General features: G+C 46.3%; 1 protein-coding gene across 1 annotated transcript in view; it reads right to left on the reverse strand.

Moving 5' to 3' along the window:
• LOC306931539 (latent-transforming growth factor beta-binding protein 1-like) overlaps positions 1 to 23,790 on the reverse strand; it is a gene marked incomplete at its 3' end in the record, with an annotated part of 67,011 nt that overhangs the window by 4,073 nt on the left and 39,148 nt on the right. Inside the window, exon 5 of the mRNA XM_079512944.1 lies at positions 9,357 to 9,520. Within this exon, the coding sequence (XP_079369070.1) occupies positions 9,357 to 9,520 (164 nt within the window). The remainder of the gene's footprint in view (positions 1 to 9,356; positions 9,521 to 23,790) is intronic.

Below are 23,790 nucleotides of genomic sequence, written 5' to 3' on the forward strand. Positions count from 1 at the left end.
GAGAGTAAGGTACAGAGTACAGATATTATAAACTGTACGTACAACATTAAAAACAACAAAGCTGCAGAGAACAAAGCATGACAAAGCAAGAACAAAGCATGACGTGGGTGGGGGGGTGTTGCAGGGTGCACAACAGTGTGCACGTGACAATGGGTGGGTGCGTGTGAGTGAGTGAGCACAGCGGAGCGTACCTTCAGCTCTGGAAGTCGCTGGAGAGGCTTCAGCAGAAGGTTCACTGAGCTGTCCAGGCCCAGCACTATGAAATCCTCAGTGTTAATTTAACCCTGCGGGTGTACAAATGGGTCCAAATGGGACCCTTAACCGAATCTATGGCAACCACGAGATATCTAGCTATTAAGGCCTATTCATAAAGGCCTGTATACTATGAGTATACAGGTCTGGAACTCAAGAGTGTACAGCTGGAACCAAACAGAACCAACCACGGGTCCATTTTGGTTCCATTTTGTACACTCTCTTTAAATGAACACTGGGGAGGATGTTTTATTAGATTTTTTGTATTTCTTTTAACAGTGCAGCAGCGGCTCGGTGCAGTGCAGGGCCCCAGGGTGCCTAATGAGATTTTAAGAATCACCGTCTGCCTGGCGCTTCACACCAAAAAAAAGAAAAAAAAGAATCCCACTTAGTGGTTAGAGCAGTGGGGCAGGTTGGCCCAGACCATGCAACCCTAGACTCGGCAGAGAGCCGCGCTCGCTCTGTTTACTGTGGGCACCGAACGGTGGGAATCTGAGAACCCCTCAACCCCCCCCCCCCCCCCCCCCACACACACACACACACAATCCACCAGCCGCCCATATACACCACTGCAAGGTAGGTAGGTATGCAAGGAGGCATGCAATTAGGGAGGGGTTCGGTAGAGCAAAATAAGGGCACGCTTCGCTCCACCCCCATCCCTATAAAAACGCACCGTGCGCTTGCCAGGTATAGGGACGACAAGAAAAAAAAAGAAAAGTAATTACACGTTTCGAAAATGAAAGGAGAGGGGGGGGGGGGGCTGGGGGGGGAAGAGAGCACGCCAATTCTCGGCTAATGAAAAGTGACAGGGAAGAAATGACAGTTACCAGAGGAGCAGTCAACTCCAGCCATCCCCGGGCTCCTTATAAGGCTGGGCCTGCACAGCTAATAAACTCCCTAGCACGCTCCCAACCTGGCAACCGGCCACGGGCCACTCAGTTCCTCTCTGTCTCTCTCTCTCTCTCTCTCTCTCTCTCTGTCTCTCTCTCTCTTCATTTCCTTCTTCACTATTCTCTCCACACAGACATTTTATTGTCCACCAGATGATCATGCGCCCGCAGCCTGGCCTGCATAGAAGGGAGCCAGAGAGCCCATAAAGCATTGCACGAGTGGTGTCAGTCCAATATCTGGCAACGCCGCTTATTGAGGGCATTGTCGGGGTCACAGAAGCCCCGCAACAGTACACACACACACACACATGGTCGCACGCACACACACACACACACACACACATACACACACAGAGGCTGAGTCTCACACAGCTGTGAGGCACGCACGCACGCACGCACGCACGCACGCACGCACACACACACACACACACACACACACACACACACACACACACACACACACACACACACACACACACACACACACACACACACACACACACACACACACACTGAACTTTCATATGCTTCCAATTATGGTGGGACTGACTGACCAAACACCTGACTTCTGTCCGTCGGGCTCCTGTGGGAGCCCTGAAAGTGCTATTATTAAAGTCTAGCGCTCATTAATCAAGTTTCTTGCACAACACCACCACCACAATCACACTCTCCCTTCTGCCCAAAGTCAACACGGGGAAAGGAACGGGATCCCCTCCTCTGTGGCCCCTCTTCACCTCGTCACCAAATCAAGCTGGTTATCTGATGAAATTAAGACGCTAATGGAGTTGGCCCCTGAGCCGACGAGGAAACAACCCGCGTCACTCATTCCCCAGTCAGTGACTCCCTCAAAGACATGGCTCATATTTGCAGGGATATATTATATAAATGCTGAAAATGTGTTCACCTCCCCTGCTTGCTCCCCACTCAGCTTACCACTTAAGCCCCAGATACTTCGTGGCACGACGAAATGGTGAACATAGCCAATCTACAAAGCTTGCAGCGCATTGTGTGCTCTTGTAGATTTGCTATTTTTTTTGCAAGGCAAGCGTTGACATTTTGGGGGAAATTCTTTGAATTTATTTTGCTATTTGTTTCTTTTTTTGTTTCTTTTTTTGTTTTAGCCCATTTGAAAAGTTTATAGCCTATAATGACATGCCCAAAATAGAGACGCCAGGTTGAAAGTGGTTAATAAGGCAGCCAGGAACAGCGAGCCAGGAAGCTCTCAGCACTTGGACGGCCGCTACAAACACCTGGGACAGAATATGCCAGAGGAGCCGGACGGCTATTAGACGCAAACTGATGAGCTATGGAAAAACAACACTAAAATGTACTCCCCAAACAATAAATGACACAGTAGGGGAGGGGGCAAATTAAGAGAGAGAGAGAGAGAGAGAGAGAGAGAGAGAGAGAGAGAGAGAGAGAGACAGTCGCCAGTGAGTTAATTTAAAAGAAATCACACTTGTGTGAAGTGAGGGGTGCTCTTATCATCATAATATGTCATCATGCATCATCACATTCCGGCCAATCACAATTAGCTCTTCGCTAAGTCCCACCCAAGCCCGTTCTTGGCCAATACCACGTTAGCGACGGTTACTATGTTAGGATCCTGGTCACGCTTTCAATGCTGGTCAAAATGTTTAAGCAGTGTCAATAAATATATTTGCTGTACAGCATGTGTGGACCTCAGAAAGAGGGTTTGTTTTCTTACCTTAATTGTTATGAGCAAACTAGTCCGTTCCATGAATTATTTCGCTCCGTTGTCCGTTGTTTAATAGTACATATTAGAAATAAAAATAGGCTCTCATTGACTTCCATTGTAACGGGGAAACAGCTCTCAAAGTCACTCTTTTAGAACACTAAGCTGATTCTGACCGTTTATGACATCAGGAAAACTCATGCGGTTTTATTTTTAATAGATGTCAACGTTGTGTTTTTGTTTTGACTTCAGTGTTGCCACATTGTGTGAGAGAAATATGCCAACCCACCTCCAAAAACAAGCCAACTCTTAAAAGCCAAATCAAGAAAAACAAGCCAAAACAAACACAATAATATGACCATATATAATCATAATAAAAAGATTGTATGCATTTATCATTATAAATACTATGTAGGCCTATGTCTATGATAATTAATGTTTTGGCAATGTATTACATACACTAATTATTAGCCTTAAGCCAAAAGTAGCAGGAAATAAGCAGACCTGGCAACCCTGACAAGTTTGTGTGGAAAGAAGTTCCGGTTTGCCTACAAAACGATCTGATTGGTCAAAATCTGTACACACACCTCGGTCTCAGGCTTACCATCCAGACCGTTGGATGTAAACAAATGTATTTGATCTCGTCCACTTGTCGCAAACACCATACACAATTTTGGACGTGTTTGAGGGAGACACTTTAGGAGAAATGTCTGGGACTGCAGCTGGGTGCATCTCAAACAGCATGGCGACTTGTTTACAAACGAGAGTTGGGAAGTGGGAACACCAGAACCGCTCCACTGTATATCTACAACCAAAATAGTTACTTTATAAATCTATCAAAAGACGAAAATAAAATGGCATGAGTTTTGCTGATGTCATAAACTGTCAGAATCAGCTTTTGTTGTGTTCGCTTATGTGCTAACTGACTGACTTTGAGAGCTGTTTCCCCTTACACTGGAAGTCTATGAGAACCTATTTTTATTTCTAATATGTACTATTAAACAACGGACAACGGAGCGAAATAATTCATGGAACGGACTAGTTTGCTCATAACAATTAAGGTAAGAAAACAAACCCTCTTTCTGAGGTCCACACATGCTGTACAGCAAATATATTTATTGACACTGCTTAAACATTTTGACCAGCATTGAAAGCGTGACCAGGATCCTAACATAGTAACCGTCGCTAACGTGGTATTGGCCAAGAACGGGCTTGGGTGGGACTTAGCGAAGAGTGAATTGGCGTCCTCACTTTTCTGTCAATCCGGCCAATCGTCTTCACTTTTCTGCCCTCACTTTTATCTTCAATATATACCAATATATACCAAAATATGCCAATCAAATCATCACTATGGGGTGATCGGCCAATCACAAGCCAATGTTTGTGTTCACACAGAACCGGAAAGCTGGGCATAGGAGGGGCTAGCGCCCCTCAAAAAAAGTGTTGAGGGGCTGATACAGAGGTCTGTATCTGACAAGAGACCAGTGGTGGAGAAAGTGTATTTACTGAAGTAAAAGTATCAATACTGCCATGCAGCAATACTCAATACGGAATTCAGAATTTACTTGAGTGAAAGTACAAAAGTGTCTGCATCAAAATATACTTAAAGTACTAAAAGTAAAAGTAGTCATTGTGCAGAATGTCCCACTCCACAGGTTAAAAATTATAAAAAATATTTTGAAAATAGCCAATCTACAAGATCACAATGCGTCTCATCGCGATGCATTGTGAGCTTGTATTCTAGCTTGTATATATTCTATTTTTGAAATAGCCGAAATATAGCCAATATATAGTTCTGAAGTGTTTGTAATAATAATCTGAATCTACAAAGTAACAATAGTAACTAACGTTTTCAAATAATTAGTGGAGTAAAAGTACAATATTTGCCTCTGAAATGTAATGAAGTAGAAGTAAAAGTACAGAAAATGTGACATACTGAAGTAATATACAAATACTTCAAATGTAAATGTACTTAGATACTTTCCACCACTGGAGCTGATACAGTGGCCCGTGTCTGACAAGAGCTACGCAGACAGCATGCCAAGGAGACGGTAAACTGTGGCCTGTGTCCCTCTTCTCCTGCAGGTCCTTATCTAGCAACGGACGGGGGCATGAGATGTGAGATGGAGAGAGGGAAGAAGAAGCGAGGGAGGGAGGGAGGGAGGTGTGCAACGCGAGGAAAAGGGAGCGATAGCTAGGAGATATAGCTAGATGTCTATTTAGAGAAGAGCTTGGCGAGGGAAATGATTCAGGAGAGAGAGAGAGAGAGAGAGAGAGAGAGAGAGAGAGAGAGAGAGAAAGAAAGAGACCGGCCAGCAAGACAGACTGACTGACAGGTGCAGTCAGTCAATGGCCAAATCACACAGCGAGAGAGAGAGAGCAATATGAAGACAGAGATCTAGATGGAGATGGTTAGGGTCTGTCTGGTTTGGTGACTTTGAATGGGGGGGAGGAGTAGTGTGGCAGCCCCCAAACCAGCAGCCAGGCCTGGAGTCCTCCAGCCCTCAGCGCTGACTAGGCAGGATCACAGCCCAGGAAGGAATGTGGTGAAAGATGGAGCTCCCACTGCTTGTAAATCAGGCTAAGCCTAAAGAAAAAGAAAAAGGAAAACCCTGCATGGGTGTGTTTTCCCCCCTCATCCCTCCCCGCACGATGCCTTTATTTCTCTGAATTTGTTCCGATTCCTGCTCTCAATGGACACATTGTTTTTAAACTGCCTGAAAGTGGTAGCAATTAGAGTGCAAAATAACCCCCGCCCACCCTACTGTCAATTGGCTACTGGCGAAGCCCCTTTCCGTGCTGTTTTAAGTAAAATCTTTGCACGCACGCCAAAGTTGCAACAGTGCCGACGACCAGCGTCACTTCCAAACTGCACTGCATGAGTCATCGATATCAAAACAATATCAATCTTCTCTATGGGCTTGATACTTGCCCCATACCTGTCAGTATCCAAGTAGGCAAGTACAAACATGTACAGCACCCACCCTCCCACCCACCCGACACACACACGCACACACACACTGCAGCTTATCACTGAGCCACGTGCACCACCCCTCCCATCACATCTCTCATCAGCCAGGTATGATAAACAAAGTTTGTGATTTACTTTGTCCCGGGCTCCTGGAGCCGAGCCTGAACTGTAAATAAAAACCTCTGCTTCCTCCAGATTTCTGGGCTCAAGTCCTCCATGGATGTTAGGCAGGCTAGCGTGAAGGGAACAGCGGATAAGGAGAGGAGGAGGAGGAGGAGGAGGAGGAGGAGAGGAGGAGAGGAGGAGGAGAGGAGGAGGAGAGGATAGACTGCATGCCTGGGCAGGTACATTAAGCTGACACTCTGCCAGGTGCTCTGTTTCTTTTTAAAGAGACAGTCCACTCTGACAGCAGCATGAATGTCCCATCTCTAATCTGAGGCTGATGTCAGCTGCACATTCTCCCGAAGGGAAAGAAATGATCAAACTCTAAACAGAAAGTTTATGTAATCCCCACAGTATGACATCAGTGCTGCTGAATGTGTTTTATTAAGCACTGTAACGCTTTAACTCAGGAATTCATTGGGCCATATACTGTATGCCTGGAGCGAAGGACTCACTTATATTTACATTCCATAACTAATATAAGTAGCATTCTGTAGTACATGTGTCTGCGCATGTCAATGTGATATCTGTACCTCACGTCACCGTGCAGGCTTTCCACACGAGGCCTGGTTTTCATTCTAAAACTGAGCTAGACTGTGAACCCGTCTAGCAAACATTTGAACAATAAAATGTAATCTAAGGTTTCCGGTTGTGGGTTTCCTGTTGGCGCTGCATAGATTTTGTTCCGCCCCCCACATAATGCGAATCAATTAATTTAGTCTTTCTATGGTTGCACTACGAGTTCGAATAAAATATACATAATATACCAAACGAATCGTTTGGAATAATGTTTTGTTATCGTTTGAAACAAGTATTATACCAAACTAAACGATTATACCAAACTCAACACATTTAAAATGAGACTAATAATGTTGGAGGTGCACTGGCACTCTGGGTTCAGCCCTTAGAGTATATATTAATAGAGACGGCACCGGATTTCTCCTCTCATCCACTTGCATTAAGTTGCTCAAAAGCACATGAGGCGATTTCACTCCTCCTTCCGGTTAGGAACAGAGTGCATTCTGGGAAAAATTGGGCCAAATCGTGAACACGCTGTGCCGTTGACTATCATTGCACGCGTTCACGTATGAAACATCGTTCACGTGTCATCATGAACGTGCGCAATGATAGTCAACGGACCAGAATTGGCCCAGACCAAATTCGGCCACTATGTCCATTTCGCCTCAGGGTTTCCTCCGGGTGCCGTCTCTATTCATATATACTCTAAGATTCAGTCGTGGGTTATATCCGCTCTAGACCGGATGTGAAAATGGAAAAGGGAGTTGATCCCAGGCTACATTTTCCAAACCTCATACGTTTCATATGATAGCACAACCGGGTGTTGTGTGTGTTTTATCGGGGAGTGCACGTTATCCGTTTTGCAACGGGGTTTATTACCCGTCTCCATGATGGAGGGTACGTTTTGCAGTCATGCTTTGCCGTAATTGTTGGGGTGTTTGGTGCCCGGGGTGAAGCCGTATCAGGGAACACTATGTCCACAGGTGTGTGTTGACGTTATCAGTTGAAAATCATATCATCATATTCTGTTTTGTTCTTTTTTCAATTATTTGCAAAGGGTGATTATACCCCGCAAGGGAATGTTTGGGCTTCTTTTGAAGTGTCCTGTCCAACCAATAGGAAGAGAGAGGGAGGGGTTACACAGTTTTCATTGACTACTGGGCTGTGACGTCATGTGGGTCCATTTCCACTCTTTATTTAGTCTCTAGTCCCGTTATATAGTCCTACAGCAACTCCAGCCCACACTGTGTTTTTGACTCCACTATTGTTATCTTATTAATTTGTCCTCTGGGCTGTGACGTCATATGAAGCTCGAGAAGCGAGTCCACTATTGTTATCTGGGCTGGGCTATGACGTCATGTGGGTTAACCAATAGGAAGACAGAGGGATGTCATGTGGGTCAATACATCCTCAAGTAGACAGCTACTTGAGCCCACACTGTTTCTTCAGGAACAGTATTTTCTAGTTATTATTATTATTATTAATTTCATATTTATTATTTCTCTTATTTTTTCCATGTCATACCCACAGTGCCTTTCACATTCTGAACACGGAGCTTTCTTTAGCGGTCTAATAACACTGGCCTAGGACTAATTTAGCCTATTTTCCAGCTGCGGCAGTTAGAATAACATGGACGTGTGAGCTCTGTCTGCACAATTAACACTTTCAAGCCTGTTGGAAACAGAATGCTGCTGCTGTGTGGATCCAGCCATATTGATGCTCCTGAGTCAGACAGGATGGAATTCATCTTGTTTTGCTCCTCTCACACAAGTGTGTATGTGTCCGGACTCCGGAGGAGCAGGAGACACAGCGCTGCTCCTTATAAGGCCTGGGACAGGTTAAGGCACTACAGCTCTAGCCAGGGTCTCTGGAACACACTGAGGAACACTCACCCAATACCAACTAAGCACACGTACCGTATGATCCCCCGACAACGTGACAATCACGCTCTCACATCAAAGACACTTTCTCTGATTATCTGGCCTACAGTAGGTTAATGTATGTATAGGCAACTAGTAATAATAATAATATCTGGGATTTATATAGCGCTTTTCATGACACTCAAAGACGCTTTACATGTGTTGGGGCCAGGGGGGGGAACAAGAAAAAGGACAACTTTATTAGAAAAAAAACAATTATAAGAATAAAACCAATAAAACAGTGCATATAACAAGTTTTAAAAACACATCAGCTTGGAAATGCGATTGTGAACAGGTGGGTTTTTAGTGCAGATTTGAAGGTGGGAAGTGAGGGGGCATCTCTGATGTGTTTGGGGAGAGCGTTCCAGAGGGTAGGGGCGGCCACAGAGAAGGCCCTGTCGCCCCAGGTTTTTCGTTTGATCCTTTTAGGGACCTCAAGGAGGCCGGCGTCGTAGTCTATAATTAACCACACTAACCCTGGCGTCCCTATTTTGGCCTCTCAGAATAGGCCAAAACTTCCAATAATTTCCAAAATAAAAATAAAAAAGCGAACATAGTCAATTTACAAGCTCAAAACATGTCCCATTGTGACACGGTGTGAGCTTGTAGATCGACTATTTTTTTGCTTTTCCTTGAATGATGAAGTACAGTAGATAGGGCTTAAGTGTTAACCATGACCAGACTTAAATGCTTGTTATACGTATGAGATATTCTTGACAGACATAGAATCAATATGCGCACGCACGCACGCACGCACGCACGCACGCACGCACGCACGCACGCTCATGACAGTGAGCCCACATACAATGGGATCCGCTTATAATTCCGACTGCATTAGTCCGACGCGCCGTCGGAATAATGACGCTGACCCACATACAACAGCAGAAAAGAAGTGAGGTGTTCTCGAGGACGAAGCCAAGATACTCAAGTCAAGATCACTCACCTACTCTGAAGTTGGGGGCGGTCAGGGTGTCGGTGGCGTGTCCGTTCTCGCTGATGATGGTGGTGGTGTTGCCCAGCTCACAGTTGTTGTGGCATCGGCCTCCCGTGCAGGTCACCTTGCAGATGGTGGGCGTGAACACCACCTTGATCCTCCCAGTGTGGTTGCTCACTGTCGGCCGCACCACAGGCCCCAGCAGGAGGAGAAGCAGAGAGAGGAGGAAGAGTTTAGTTAGTCTCAGAGCCATTTGGGTTAAATCACTCATCTGGAGTCACAGGAACTGCAGAGACTCCCGTCAAAACAATAACAAAAAGGTTCTGCTGTGTGCTTTTCAGTGTTTTTTTTTATTTATCTGGTGATGTCTCCCTTTCTCTCTCTCTCTCTCTCTCTCTCCCTCTCTCCCTCTCTCCCTCTCTCTCTCCCCCTCCCGCACGGCTCCTAAATCCGTCTGTGTCTCTGAAACACGAGGAGAGACGGATAAGAAATGCTGGGGGGAGGCAAAGAGAGTTTCAGCAAACAAAAGTCTGGGATACACTCCAATTCCTCATCAAAAGTCAAGCTCTCTGAAAGGTGGGTACTGGCACATCACAATGCCATGCTTTATTTCGGTCAGTGGGTATGGCAGCTCAAGCTTCTGTGCCTCGTCTTTTTTTCTTTTTTAGTTTCTTCCCCTTCTTTTCGTCTTTTAACTCCTGCGCTCCACACGGCACACTCTTCAAAGACTCTGGCAACCTAACACTACACGTGTTTTGTTTCATAAAAAGGCTTAGCAAAAATCCTTCCAATTTGTCCACCCTGAGGTCACCTCTTCACTCCACAGTGCAGGGATGAAGTCACGGCTGCCCTGGGAGAAAAACCTGCCCTGTGTGTCTGTCTACCCATCCGTCCGCCTACTATCGCCCATCCTCCCAGTGCTCCCTCCTCCCTCACCACCAAACCCAGCACTGCACAAGTGACAGAGTATGAGGAGGGGGGGGGGGGAGAGAGAGAGAGAGTAAGAGAGGAGTGTGAGTAAGAGAGGAGTGTCAACCACAAACATCTGTCCCAGGTCTCAGACTGTCCTGAACCACCTCTTTCTACCTACAGTATACACAGTATATCGCCACTATCATGTATGGCCAAAACATGGCCAAAACACCTCTTAAGCCTTTAAGAGGTGCCCTTTCACTGCCCTATATATTTTGTCGTTATGACAAAAAGCGTAAAATAGTATATCTTGAACGTTTAATTACATGCCCAAGGAACAAGAACGACAAACAAAAATGTGTTTCAATGGATCCAGTGAGTTATGAGTCATGTGATTTAGTCTCAAGCTTCCAATACTTTTCGTTTGTTAAATATTTGTAAAACCCACAGACCGACAAAGTGTAACCAATGAAACTAATTTAATGGAAGAGAGAGAGGGAGGGAGGGGGTATGGAGATACATTTTTTCCATCCAACAGCGACGGTATGACATCAACAACAGCTTTTTATAAAACCTCTCGCCAGATACGGTACCTCTTGCATTTTCTCCGTTTACTCCACTGTGTGCCACAACTGTTTACTACTATTGGATATTTTAATGCTCCGAGACCGCCTCTCTGGTTCTTGGCAACCCAGTGTCAGGTCTACAAACCTCCCCCATAAACCCCAGACTCCTGTGCTGGATGCTCTGTCTGCGGCCGTCAGTTGTTCACACCAGACGGGCAGAGGGGAGACGAGGGGAGACGAGGGGAGACGCGAGGAGCGCAGCCAAGCAGCGAGCAAGAGAGAGGGTTGTTTTCTGAACCTGAGAGGGCCGGCAAAAACCACTGGATTAGAGGTTTTAGGCAGCCTAAATATTTGCCATAAGGTGCAAGTAGATGTCGATTGTGATATAGTGGTTTAACTCCAAATGAGAGTTGGCTAAAAATATCCTGCCAGTATTATACCTATCATTTATATACTTGCACACGCACGCCACGCCACGCACGATAAGTAGATGAATTTCATAAGACCTTACAGTACTAGATGTATCCTCTAAGACCGTACAATAGGCAATACTGTGATTGGCTGAGATGGGAGGAAAAGGAGCGCTTGTTTTGCTCCACATGATTATGAAGTGTCTCAGGTCGAAGAGCGTCGAAGAGTGCGTCTTCGACGCTTGCAGACATAGACTGCTTGCTCGCCGGGGGGCACTGGCTCACCTATATCGGCTTACTCCAGTTAACTGATTTAAGGACATTGAGGTAACACAAACAAATGTTCCTTTGCCTCATCCCTCCTGGGATAAACATTATAGCCTACAGTAGAAGTATCTTTTAAGACCCTGGTAAATGTATCACAGCAGATGTATCTTTTAAGAACCTGGTAAATGTATCACAGTAGAAGTATCTTTTAAGACCCTGGTAAATGTATCACAGCAGATGTATCTTTTAAGAACCTGGTAAATGTATCACAGTAGAAGTATCTTTTAAGACCCTGGTAAATGTATCACAGCAGATGTATCTTTTAAGACCCTGGTAAATGTATCACAGCAGATGTATCTTTTAAGACCCTGGTAAATGTATCACAGCAGATGTATCTTTTAAGACCCTGGTAAATGTATCACAGCAGAAGTATCTTTTAAGACCCTGGTAAATGTATCACAGCAGAAGTATCTTTTAAGACCCTGGTAAATGTATCACAGCAGATGTATCTTTTAAGACCCTGGTAAATGTATCACAGTAGATGTATCTTTTAAGACCCTGGTAAATGTATCACAGTAGATGTATCTTTTAAGACCCTGGTAAATATATCACAGTAGATGTATCGCAACGCACTGTGAGCTTATAGATCTGATATTTTCAGTGTGTGACATGACACGACACCACCGTACTGTGCTGAGATACAAAGCAGACTTTCTGTGTGTCTGCAAGTGCAGTGGTCCCAGAACCTTTTAGCTCGAGAACCAAAAGAGACACTTTCTGTCTCTCCGGGACTCCGGAACACGTCGCAATGTGATGTGTTGTGAGCTCTTAGATCTGCCGTGTGCACTACTACTTAAAAATGTGGGTCTGCGTTCCAAACATGGGTTTTTTCAAACCCAGTGTTTGGGCCACCACAACATCCAGATGGTGTTAGCCTGTGGTGTTAAACTTCTGTGGCTCCCGGGGGGGGGGGAAGATTGACCCTCGAACTCTAAGGTGTTTTCAGCATTTGGGTTTTGCAGCCCCAAAATCTTAATTTAAACCGTAATATTCTTCTAATTGACCATTTTGCTCTTACAGTACATCTCCGACTGATGTAAAAGCACATATAATGTTACCATGTTAATACGGCCAATGCTAATGCCTTTGAGGCCTTTTGGGTTCAGGCTTGTGTCACATAGGATCAAATCAGTCTGAAAGTAGTTTAGGTTCAGAGTGGAGGGGGGGGGGGGGGGGGGGGGGTGTAGGTCAACCTGGGGGATTCTATAGCTCTTTTCCTCGATAGAAGTCAATACCGTATGTTTGCTGACAGGTGGCATAGACATCGGGAGTGGTTGGGGGAGTGGTGGCGGGGGTGGCCTTCCTCAAACTCTCCACCACATGGAGATCTTGAGAGGAATACGCAGCTCTTTCTGACAGCTCTTCCCCGAGCACCATGTTCTACACAACCCTTAACTACTTTGACACGGCTCTGAGCAGCGAGTCCCCGGCCACAGCAGTGATAAAACATGTCCGCCTGAAACCTCTCTGAAAACCTCCCTCCCTTTTTCCAACTCGCTGTCTTCTTTCGCCGCTGTAAGCGCACTGGACCATTTTGCCACGCGGTGCCGTCGGGGCCATGCTGTGGTTCTGCCCAGCATATGGAGAGGGGGAGCGTCGCAGACAGAACACACACATCAATCAACATGGAGGAGCGAGCCGTCGGGGGACGCTATAGCTCATACATGAGCAACTGGCGGCCCGGGGGCCACATGCGGGTCACTTAATGAGCAACTGGCGGCCCGGGGGCCACATGCGGGTCACTTAATGAGCAACTGGCGGCCCGGGGGCCACATGCGGGTCACTTAATGAGCAACTGGCGGCCCGGGGGCCACATGCGGGTCACTTAATGAGCAACTGGCGGCCCGGGGGCCACATGCGGGTCACTGGCGGCCCGGCCGGGGGCCACATGCGGGTCACTTAATGTGGCCCGCAGGTTATTACCTGAATATTGATATAGTATTTAATTCAGCTGTTACAATTCCAAACATGCAAACATGACCCGCTTTAATTACTTAGTCTATATTAGTAACTGAATGACTACCATTAGAATTGTCCAATGTTTGCATTTAAGTTCATACAGTTAACATAAGTATAACTAAATGCATTTGAAAGTATAAAATAATAATAAAATAAACCAGGATTTCAATTCAAATATAGCTGTGAAAGCAATAAGGTACACTTAATGAAGCAACGTTTCGGTCCCTCCGGACCTTCCTCGGTCCCTCCGGAGGGACCGAAACGTTGCTTCATTAAATAAGACAATACTCTTGTGCCGAGCAGATACACAGTGTGCGGGTGTACCTTATTGCTTTCATTGATGTCCACTGGCCTACGCACCTGTGCATACGCCTGATTGCTAGGTGTGCGATAGTTTTCTCCTACAATTCAAATATAGCAAAAATAGCAGCTCTACAAACGTCAATCAAAACGTGTCGCAGTGTGGCAGAGTGTGGAACTATAGTGGCCCTCTCCATCTTCAAAGTTGCCCAATCTTCACCCCTGCTATAGCTGGTGCTGGAGGGACGGACTGAAACGTCTTGGAGGGGAGGTTCGGGGTGGATGAAGACAGCTGAACTTTAGAAAAAAGGGGGGTCTTTCTTGGGCTTTCCGGTGACCCTTGAGAGGTTCGAGTCCCGGTGCAAACATGTCGGAGGTTCCACAGTGGTAGCGCAGATAAATGGACCAAGCTTAGTGTCTCTAGTTGTTTGGTCTGTGTGGGAGAGCTGAGGGGCGGCGTTGACAGGAATTTCTGCGGGCTCGCTGATTTGAGGAGTGCAAACATTCTCGGCAGTCAGTCTGTCTGCTATAGCTACGCTCACCAAGCAGGGTCTGTTGTCTGTCTGTCTGTCTGCTAGCTACGCTCACCAAGCAGGGTCTGTTGTCTGTCTGTCTGTCTGCTAGCTACGCTCACCAAGCAGGGGCTGTTGTCTGTCTGTCTGTCTGCTAGCTACGCTCACCAAGCAGGGGCTGTTGTCTGTCTGTCTGTCTGTCTGATAGTTACGCTCACCAAGCAGGGTTTGTTGTCTGTCTGTCTGTCTGATAGTTACGCTCACCAAGCAGGGTCTGTTGTCTGTCAGTCTGTCTGCTAGCTACGCTCACCAAGCAGGGTCTGTTGTCTGTCTGTCTGTCTGCTAGTTACTCACCAAGCAGGGTCTGTTGTCTGTCTGTCTGTCTGCTAGTTACTCACCAAGCAGGGCATCATGACGACACCGACTGCTCTGCAGCATGCTGGGATCAAACCAACTGTGACATCCTCTATAATGTAGGCTTGGGCACTATATCCTCTACTAGCTGGACTGTACTGTAAGCTTTCGACAGAGTAGCAGGGGTCATCATTGTGTCTTACTCTTAACCCATTTAGGCCTGACCTCAACATTTAAAAAAAATATTCTAAATCCTCCAGTTTTCTGAAATAAATATTTTCACGATTTTTTGAATATAGCAGACCTACAAGCTTGTAGCTCGCCACTCGGTGGCGCGCTATGAGCTTGTAGATCTGCTATTTTTCAATAGCTAAATTATAACATAATGTTTAAAACACCAAAAGGGGTTAATGTCTCCGTGGCCAGATTTGCACTACGATGTTCTTATTTTGGTCAAAAGACCCAATTACTGAATGTCAGTCTCCAGGTTCTCCTCAGAATATGCATGACACTGATTAGGAGTCCACTAGGACAGTGGTTCTCTGTGTATTACATCGCCATGGTAACGCACAACGGCAATATTCTGACAAGCACAACTTGTCCCGGCCGAGCTGCACATTTGATAAATTGCGGGGCTTGTGTAAGCCGTGACGTTTCATTTTCAATGATCCCCTAAACTCTGAGAGAGCACGAATAGACCCAAATGGACCCATAGGGTGCATTTGGTTCCATTCGTGCACTCTCAGAGTTACAAACCTGTAACATAATTTAAGGCGATAAGTTGTTATGTGTTTCTGGTAATATTAAAGATATTAAAACATTTATGACAAAAGTAAGGACGCAAATTGTGATTGGCCAGAATGAGATGATTTATGATGATGTATGATGATAAGAGCTCCCCTCACTTCACATGGGTGTGATTTTTTTATTTGCTTTGAATGTCATATAATGAAGTATAAAATATAATGACAAATGCAGGCATTGAGCCAAAATATGGACACCAGCTGGTTGAAAGTGGGGAATTAATGTCTCTCTAGCCAAATTCTCTCGCTCTCGCTCACTCACACTCTGTCACTCCAGCATGGTGGTGTTACGGTGAAATTGGTGACCTGCTGAAATATGTGACGGTATTTAGGCCACATTTAATCCATTTAGACATGAGAAATTCTAAAAGAAAATCTTTCGAAATCTTGACAGTTTTCTGAAAACCCTATGTTTCTATGTCAGTGGTTCTCAAACTATTTCATGTAAAGGACCCCCAAAATTATTTGGCCGCGACCACCATCTCAAAATATGTTGTTCCAGGGACCACCCAGAAGCAAAGATATGAGTTAAAAAAGTTTGCACTGAAAGAATATATATTCAAAGATGTGCGCCACATTTTCACGATATTTCAAATAGCAGATCTACAACATAATGCTTAAAACACCAAGAGGGGTTCCCGCCCAAAATGGGTTAAAGACCTGTGTGAAGTCCACAAGATGGCCACATATTTCGGCAGGTCACCAATTTCACCATATCACTGCCCTGAGATTTTGTGTATTGGAATTTGGCTAGAAGTGTTTTTGCTATAGTACAGCATTAGTCCTGTTTCCCTCGTCTTCCTATTTTGACTCCGCCCCTCCCAAACCCCCAGCCTGCAATCAGTTATGTCTGGGCATTTCCATGGCGGTTACCTCCTGCTAGCGGAATCAAAGTGGACCGGGGGAGTTATTTGTAGCTCTGGGTCACTGTGGCGTGGTCTGGGTCTGTTTGAGAAAACAGCAGCGCAGCCACAATGGGCCCTGAGAGAGAACGGAGAACGGTACACAGACATGCTCCCTGGGACCTGAAGAGACTTTATGTCTGAAGACCTCTCCATTAATAACCCCCAAAACGTGCACAGCGAAGACAGAACCACTCAGCTCCAAAGTCTGCACATTCATCGAAAAACATTTACTTAGGAAGGGACGTGCACTGATAAATCTGACATCGGAATCGGGGCTTGTAATTACCACTAGCCACCAGCCAGTTACTGGCCACTAGCCACCAGCCAGTTACTGGCCACTAGCCACCAGCCAGTTACTGGCCACTAGCCACCAGCCAGTTACTGGCCACTAGCCACCAGCCAGTTACTGGCCACTAGCCACCAGCCAGGTACTGGCCACTAGCCACCAGCCAGTTACTGGCCACTAGCCACCAGCCAGGTACTGGCCACTAGCCACCAGCCAGGTACTGGCCACTAGCCACCAGCCAGTTACTGGCCACTAGCCACCAGCCAGGTACTGGCCACTAGCCACCAGCCAGTTACTGGCCACTAGCCACCAGCCAGTTACTGGCCACTAGCCACCAGCCAGTTACTGGCCACTAGCCACCAGCCAGGTACTGGCCACTAGCCACCAGCCAGTTACTGGCCACTAGCCACCAGCCAGGTACTGGCCACTAGCCACCAGCCAGGTACTGGCCACTAGCCACCAGCCAGTTACTGGCCACTAGCCACCAGCCAGGTACTGGCCACTAGCCACCAGCCAGTTACTGGCCACTAGCCACCAGCCAGTTACTGGCCACTAGCCACCAGCCAGTTACTGGCCACTAGCCACCAGCCAGTTACTGGCCACTAGCCACCAGCCAGGTACTGGCCACTAGCCACCAGCCAGTTACTGGCCACTAGCCACCAGCCAGGTACTGGCCACTAGCCACCAGCCAGTTACTGGCCACTAGCCACCAGCCAGTTACTGGCTGGCGGCTAATAATCTGCACAACGTTACGTTAGTAATTTTGGCAGGCAGCCAACGGACTGTAGAAGGTTTTCAGAACCTTTGAAGCTGCTACTAGTTACTACTGCGCACTGGTTGGAATCACATTCTTTGCAAACGAAGCCCAGTCACGGAAAACAGATTGCTTGAGGGTGCATGGGGAGGAAATACGCAGCTTATCACCGTAACCATAAATACAGCACATCATAAAAAATCACACCCGTGTGAACTGAGTGGTGTAAGGTCTGTCTGACGTAATGAAATCATATCTGACGTAATGAAATCACACCCGGATGTGATTTCACAACTGGCTTTTTTTGTGCAGAAAAAATGAGCATGGTTGCTACGGTCATCCAGTTCACCCGGGTGTGATTTAATTACGTCAGAAATTATTTTGAACATAGCAACCATGGCATGCTCATTTTTTCTGCACAAAAAAGCCAGTTGTAGGAGTGGTTTACACCACTCAAAAGGGGAAGTAATGAATAGAGGGTATGCGCGTGACATCATCATCAAACCAGGAAGTTATGCAGGAATGCCTAATGAGTGGCAAAAAACTACTTTCTGGCCTTGGCAGGCCATGAATCCAAACAGAAAAGTCCTATCTGATTTCATTAAACAACATTTAACAATGTTAAACTGACTTTGCATGTTGCTTTGCCACTCGATTTGCCACTCGATGTGCCATTCACTTTAAGCATGCGCATGCCCTCTATTGAAAATCTCAGAGTCAATCCCCCGGCAGGCCGCCGGCTGAGGCCTATTCATGGCTTTGAGTCACAGAAGCCATTTAACCATTCGGATGCGCTGTACACAGTAAATGGAAGATAATTCGTCTTCCGCGGCGAGGGTTATTGAGCGGGTGAGAGCCTTAAACGGGGGTTAGATAACAGGTATTCAGAGGCTGCACCGCAGACGGCCTCCTGCTATTCATATCCATGCGAGCCACTTGTTCCATCAATTGAGGGCTTCTTCATTGGATGACACTGTTTATCGTCTTCACTCTGTCATTTCATTCCTTCTTTTTCTCCCCTCTGTCTCGCTCTTACACACGAGCATGCACGCACGCACGCACGCACGCACGCACGCACACACGCGCGCGCACGCACGCACGCACGCACACACAGGCTTTATCTGAAATTGCCCTCTGAAAATGAGGCTAATAATTCATTTTCGACAGGCCTGCGCAGCAGGTAATGCTTAAGTCTTTATGCCATTACCGCTGGGGCTGCAATTTGAACAAATCCAATTGCTGCCCGAACTTCAAGCTTCACATTCTCTCCACACCCTTGCAGCATTACAGCAGATGTGATGTGGTGTGTGTATGTGTGTGTGTGCGCGCGCACACGCACGTGTGTGTGTGTGTGTGCACAGCGTGTGCGTGCGTGCGTGCATGTGTGCGTGCGTGCATGTGTGCGTGTGTGCGTGCGTGCGTGCGTGCGTGCGTGTGTGCGTGCGTGCGTGCGTGAGAGAGCATTTGGAGTGGGGTGGGAGGTTGCCTGTGAGGAACAATTACCCACTTCTTTATCCATTGTCATGGTAGACCAAGTGAAGGAAAAGGGGATTGGAATGGATTTAACATGCACAGCAAAGTCTGTCCGGAGGCAACGGAGCCAAAATGTAACATATGTTCATGGAAGGAAGAGGGGGGGGTACTTCTTATCATCATACCAACTTTGTTTTGGTTCCACACTTATCCCCATCTCTCTGAAACCATAACTCAGGATGCTATAGAAGCCAATCTGCTCGCTGCTCTAGTTGGACAGATGTAGAAATGTTTTTGTTTTTATTTGCCTAGACCAGGAACTTTGTTGAGGAGTGTTTAACAAACAAACTTCTGTGTCTCCAAACCACCCCCACAAACCACCCCCACGCACTCACGTACGCACGCACTCACGTACGCACGCACTCACGTACGCACACACTCACGTACGCACGCACTCACGTACGCACGCATGCACATACGTACGCACGCACGCACGCACACACACACGCACAGGGATAACAACGACACAACCTGCCCTCCATGCTTCCCCCTAATTAACCAGCAGGTGTTTCTCTTTCATTCTGTTGATGTGAGCACTGAGCATACAACAGGACAGAGACGTTTCAATGGAAGCTGCATGATTGCATGTGCTGCTGTCTCCATGGGATGTTATACACTGTACGTGTGTGTGTGTGTGTGTGTGTGTGTGTGTGTGTGTGTGTGGGGCTGTGTGTGTGTGTGTGTGTGTGTGTGTGTGGGGCTGTGCACGCGTGTGTGTGTGTGTGTGTGGGGCTGTGCGCGTGTGTGTGTGTGTGTGTGTGTGTGTGTGTGTGTGTGGGGCTGTGCGTGTGTGTGCGCATGCGTGCGTGCGTGTGTGTGTGTGGCGAGGCGACGCGCCATGCTGTGGCACGGCGCTGAAGTCTCCCTGGCTCGCATGTATGTAATGTGAGAAAGGGGTTGCCGCCCTAGCCCACAGTGTTAAAATAATGACAGGCTGGCATTAGAGTAGCGCAGCCACTGCCGTGTCTGTTTGGCAGTGATTAATGGACGGCGGCGATCAATCAAGCAGCCCCTGAAAAGAACAAACAGCCACTGGTTTAATTGGCTCCCTCTGAATCCGTCGACACTGGCCAATGTCAAAGCTCACGGCCGTCCGGCGCGAAGACAGCACAATGGCAGGGGAGAGAGAGCGTGTGAGACTGTGAGTGTGTGTGTGTGTGTGTGTGTGTGTGTGTGTGTGTGTGTGTGTGTGTGTGTGTGTGTGTGTGTGTGTGTGCGTGTGTGAGAGACGAGAAAGAAAAGAGATTGAGAGAGAGAACAGACGGACATACAGACAGATGGGGAGATATACGAAAAATGGTGAAAGAGAAGGAGGGGAAAGCAGGAAAGTGAAACTTTCCAGAACTAACAGCAGATTAGTTGTCCCAGACTCTAACTCTCCCCCCCCCCACCCCCCCCCCACCCCCCACGTCTTCCCTATACTACTCTCTCCTTTCCACTTTTTCTTTTCAAAATCTTTTTATTCAGGTTTTTCGACAATAGCCCAGGGGCAAGTATTAGACAGACACATAAAATATAAAAATAAAACTCAATCCCCTATCCCACCCTCCCCCCACCCACAATCCCAAGGATAGTCGGAACAGTCTGGAGGAAATAAAATATATATATATATACATACACACATACACAAAATACATGCATACATAATTACAAAAAATAAAAATATAATAAAATAAAAAAGCAGATTTTTCATAGAGCAGATTTTGTTTCTGTTGTGGTTTGGCGTTGGCCGAGGCATAGGCACGGCACACTATGCAGTTTGTGTGTTGTGGTAGAATGTCATAAACGGGCCCCAGGTCTTGTAAAACTTTTTCTCAGAGCCGGCAATTGAAAACCTTAACATCTCCAACTCAAGACAGGACATTATATCACGAAGCCACTGACGGAGCACGGGCGGGGCAGCATCCTTCCATTTGAACAGAATGGCACGCCTAGCGAGCAACAAGGCAAAGTCGACCATACGACACTCTATGCGTGTTAGAGGAAGGTCATCCCTTCCAGCAGTGCCAAGGAGAGCCACTAAGGGATCTGGGTCTAGATTTTGATGTAGAATGTTGGATAGAGTATTGAACACATTCCCCCAAAATGGTTGTAATTTAGGACACATCCAATACTGATGGATCAAAGTTGCATCACCGCTCTTGCACTTGTCACAGGTAGGAGTTACGTCAGGATAAATACTAGCCAGTCTAGCCTTAGACATATGAGCTCTATGGACTATTTTAAACTGCACTAAGCAATGTCGTGCACAAAGAGAAGACTTATGTATAGAAGAAAAAATAGAATCCCAAACTTCATCAGACAGTGTGAGGCCCAGATCATGTTCCCAGTCAGCCTTTATCTTATCTAAGGGCGCTGGCCTCGAATTTGAAATGATATCATATAATATTGAAATGGCGCCCTTAATCGTCGGGTCAAAAGACAGAAATTCATCAATAGGGTTAGCATTAGGCTTATTAGGGAAGTCAGGTAGTATAGAGCTCACATAATGTCGGGCCTGCAAAAATCTGTAGAAGTGTGGTCTAGGTAGACTATATTTCTTTGAAATTTGATCAAAGGATGCAAAGCTCCCCTCTATAAACAGGTCTTTAAACCATTTGATGCCCTTTCCATGCCAACTCTGAAAGGTCATGTCTTGCGTTGATGGAACAAAAAGGTGGTTGGAAGCAACAGGACTGACCAGGGAGAGGTCTCTATAATTATAAGTTTTCCTGAACTGGGCCCACACTCTCAGCGTATGACGCACCACCGGGTTAGTTATTGAATCAGGCAGGGGGCGGCCAAGCGGTGTACTAAGAATAGCTGGAAGTGATAGATCCCTACACGACTTCAGCTCCAGAGATGTCCATTCCGGGCAATTAGGCTTAAGGTAGAAATGATTCCAAAAGGCAAGACACCGGATGTTAGCAGCCCAATAGTAATGACGAAAATCGGGGAGCCCCATGCCTCCATCCCTCTTTACCCTTTTAAGTAACATTCTGCTCACACGCGGCCTCTTATTCTGCCAAATATATGATGAAATTGTTGAGTCTAAAGAGGAAAAGAACGATTTTGGAATGAACACTGGGATGCATTGAAAGAGGTATGTGAATTTAGGAAGAACATTCATTTTGATTGAATTTATGCGGCCAGCGAGGGACATTGTAAGAGGCGACCACCGCTGTAATGACTCCTTAACTCTGTTTACAAGAGAGACAAAGTTTTTTGGGAAAAGATCCTTAAATTTGCGCGTAACCGATACGCCTAAGTAGGTAAATTGACCCTTCTCAACCTTAAAGGGTATGTGACTATAATCTAGGTCAGATGCAGCTTCATTGGCTGGAAATATTATGCTTTTATTTAAGTTTATTTTGTAGCCAGAAATACGACCAAATTGGTCAAGTGATGATATAGCTGCTGGCAAGGAGGTTAATGGGTCAGAGACAAACAGCAGCAGGTCATCTGCATACAAGGACACTTTATGCTCTTTATCACCTTTCTGAATGCCCACAATGTCGGCATTTTGGCGCAAAGAAATCGCAAGAGGCTCGATTGCCAGATCAAAGAGGAACGGACTTAGTGGGCAACCCTGGCGGGTCCCACGGCCCAAGGCGAGAGGCTGAGAGAACACACCGTTGGTCTGTACAGCTGCGGTGGGAGACGCATAGAGCAACCTAATCCAAGCAATAAACTTTGGTCCAAAACCGAATTTTTCTAGAACTGCAAACAAGTACCCAAACTCAACACGGTCAAATGCTTTTTCTGCGTCCAGCGACGCGACGCACTCAGGCACCTCTCCAGATGGCAAATATAGTATATTAAAAAGCCGCCTGACATTGAAGAAGGAGTAGCGATTCTTAATGAAACCAGTCTGATCTTCAGAAATTACTTGGGGGAGAACTTCTTCTAGTCGGCGTGCTATGACTTTTGCTAGAACCTTAGCGTCTAAATTCAACAATGAAATTGGTCTGTATGAGGCACAGTCTATGGGGTCTTTCCCCTTTTTTCTCCTTTCCACTTTTTATATATACTTTATTGAAAATTATTCAGGGTTTTTACAATGTATACATATATTACAAAGTACAAAAAAATCTATCAAGGCATTTCAATAAAGGGTTTCTTCTCTTGCACACCATGCTTTGGTGCCATGTGTGTCTGTCCGCAAGCACATAACAACACCCCCAAAACCACACACTCAGTATAAACATTTAATTTTAAAAGTATAAACCGGAACAGGAACAACAGACATCAGAACAGACATCTAGGCGCCAGAATGTGCGAGCAAACAGCACCATCCTTTGGTGCGATGTGTGTCTATCCGCACGCACACTCCAACGCCCAAATGCCTAATTTCCTCCTTTCCCCGCGCCGGCCAGGGCCTGGGAGAGCTCAGGGATCTTAATATGGAGCCGACAACATTTTTATTTTAAGGAATTAAAATCATTTTCGGAATAACATCTTTAACACGTTTGGGGACTTCGCCCTGGCAGGTAGGTTTTGACAGTTGGAAACGTCCTGGAATGCCTTCAGAGTTTCAGAGGGTTTAATTAATACCTTTTAGTTAAGTTTGTGGTTGGAGGGAGGATCTGAGGAAAGTCCTTTCTATACAGTGTCCATCTAGTCCATCTAGTCAACCAGCACATGGTTAAACGTGTAGATCAATACTATAGAGCCTTGTTAGAAGATCTAATGTAATCTATGGATCCACATGGTAATGGCAGGGCTGCAAACCGCTCCAATATGGATCCACATGGTAATGGCAGGGCTGCAAACTGCTCCAATATGGATCCACATGGTAATGGCAGGGCTGCAAACTGCTCCAATATGGATCCTCATGGTAATGGCAG

Source organism: Electrona antarctica, assembly GCF_951216825.1.
Source record: "Electrona antarctica genome assembly, chromosome: 10".
NCBI lineage: Eukaryota > Metazoa > Chordata > Actinopteri > Myctophiformes > Myctophidae > Electrona > Electrona antarctica.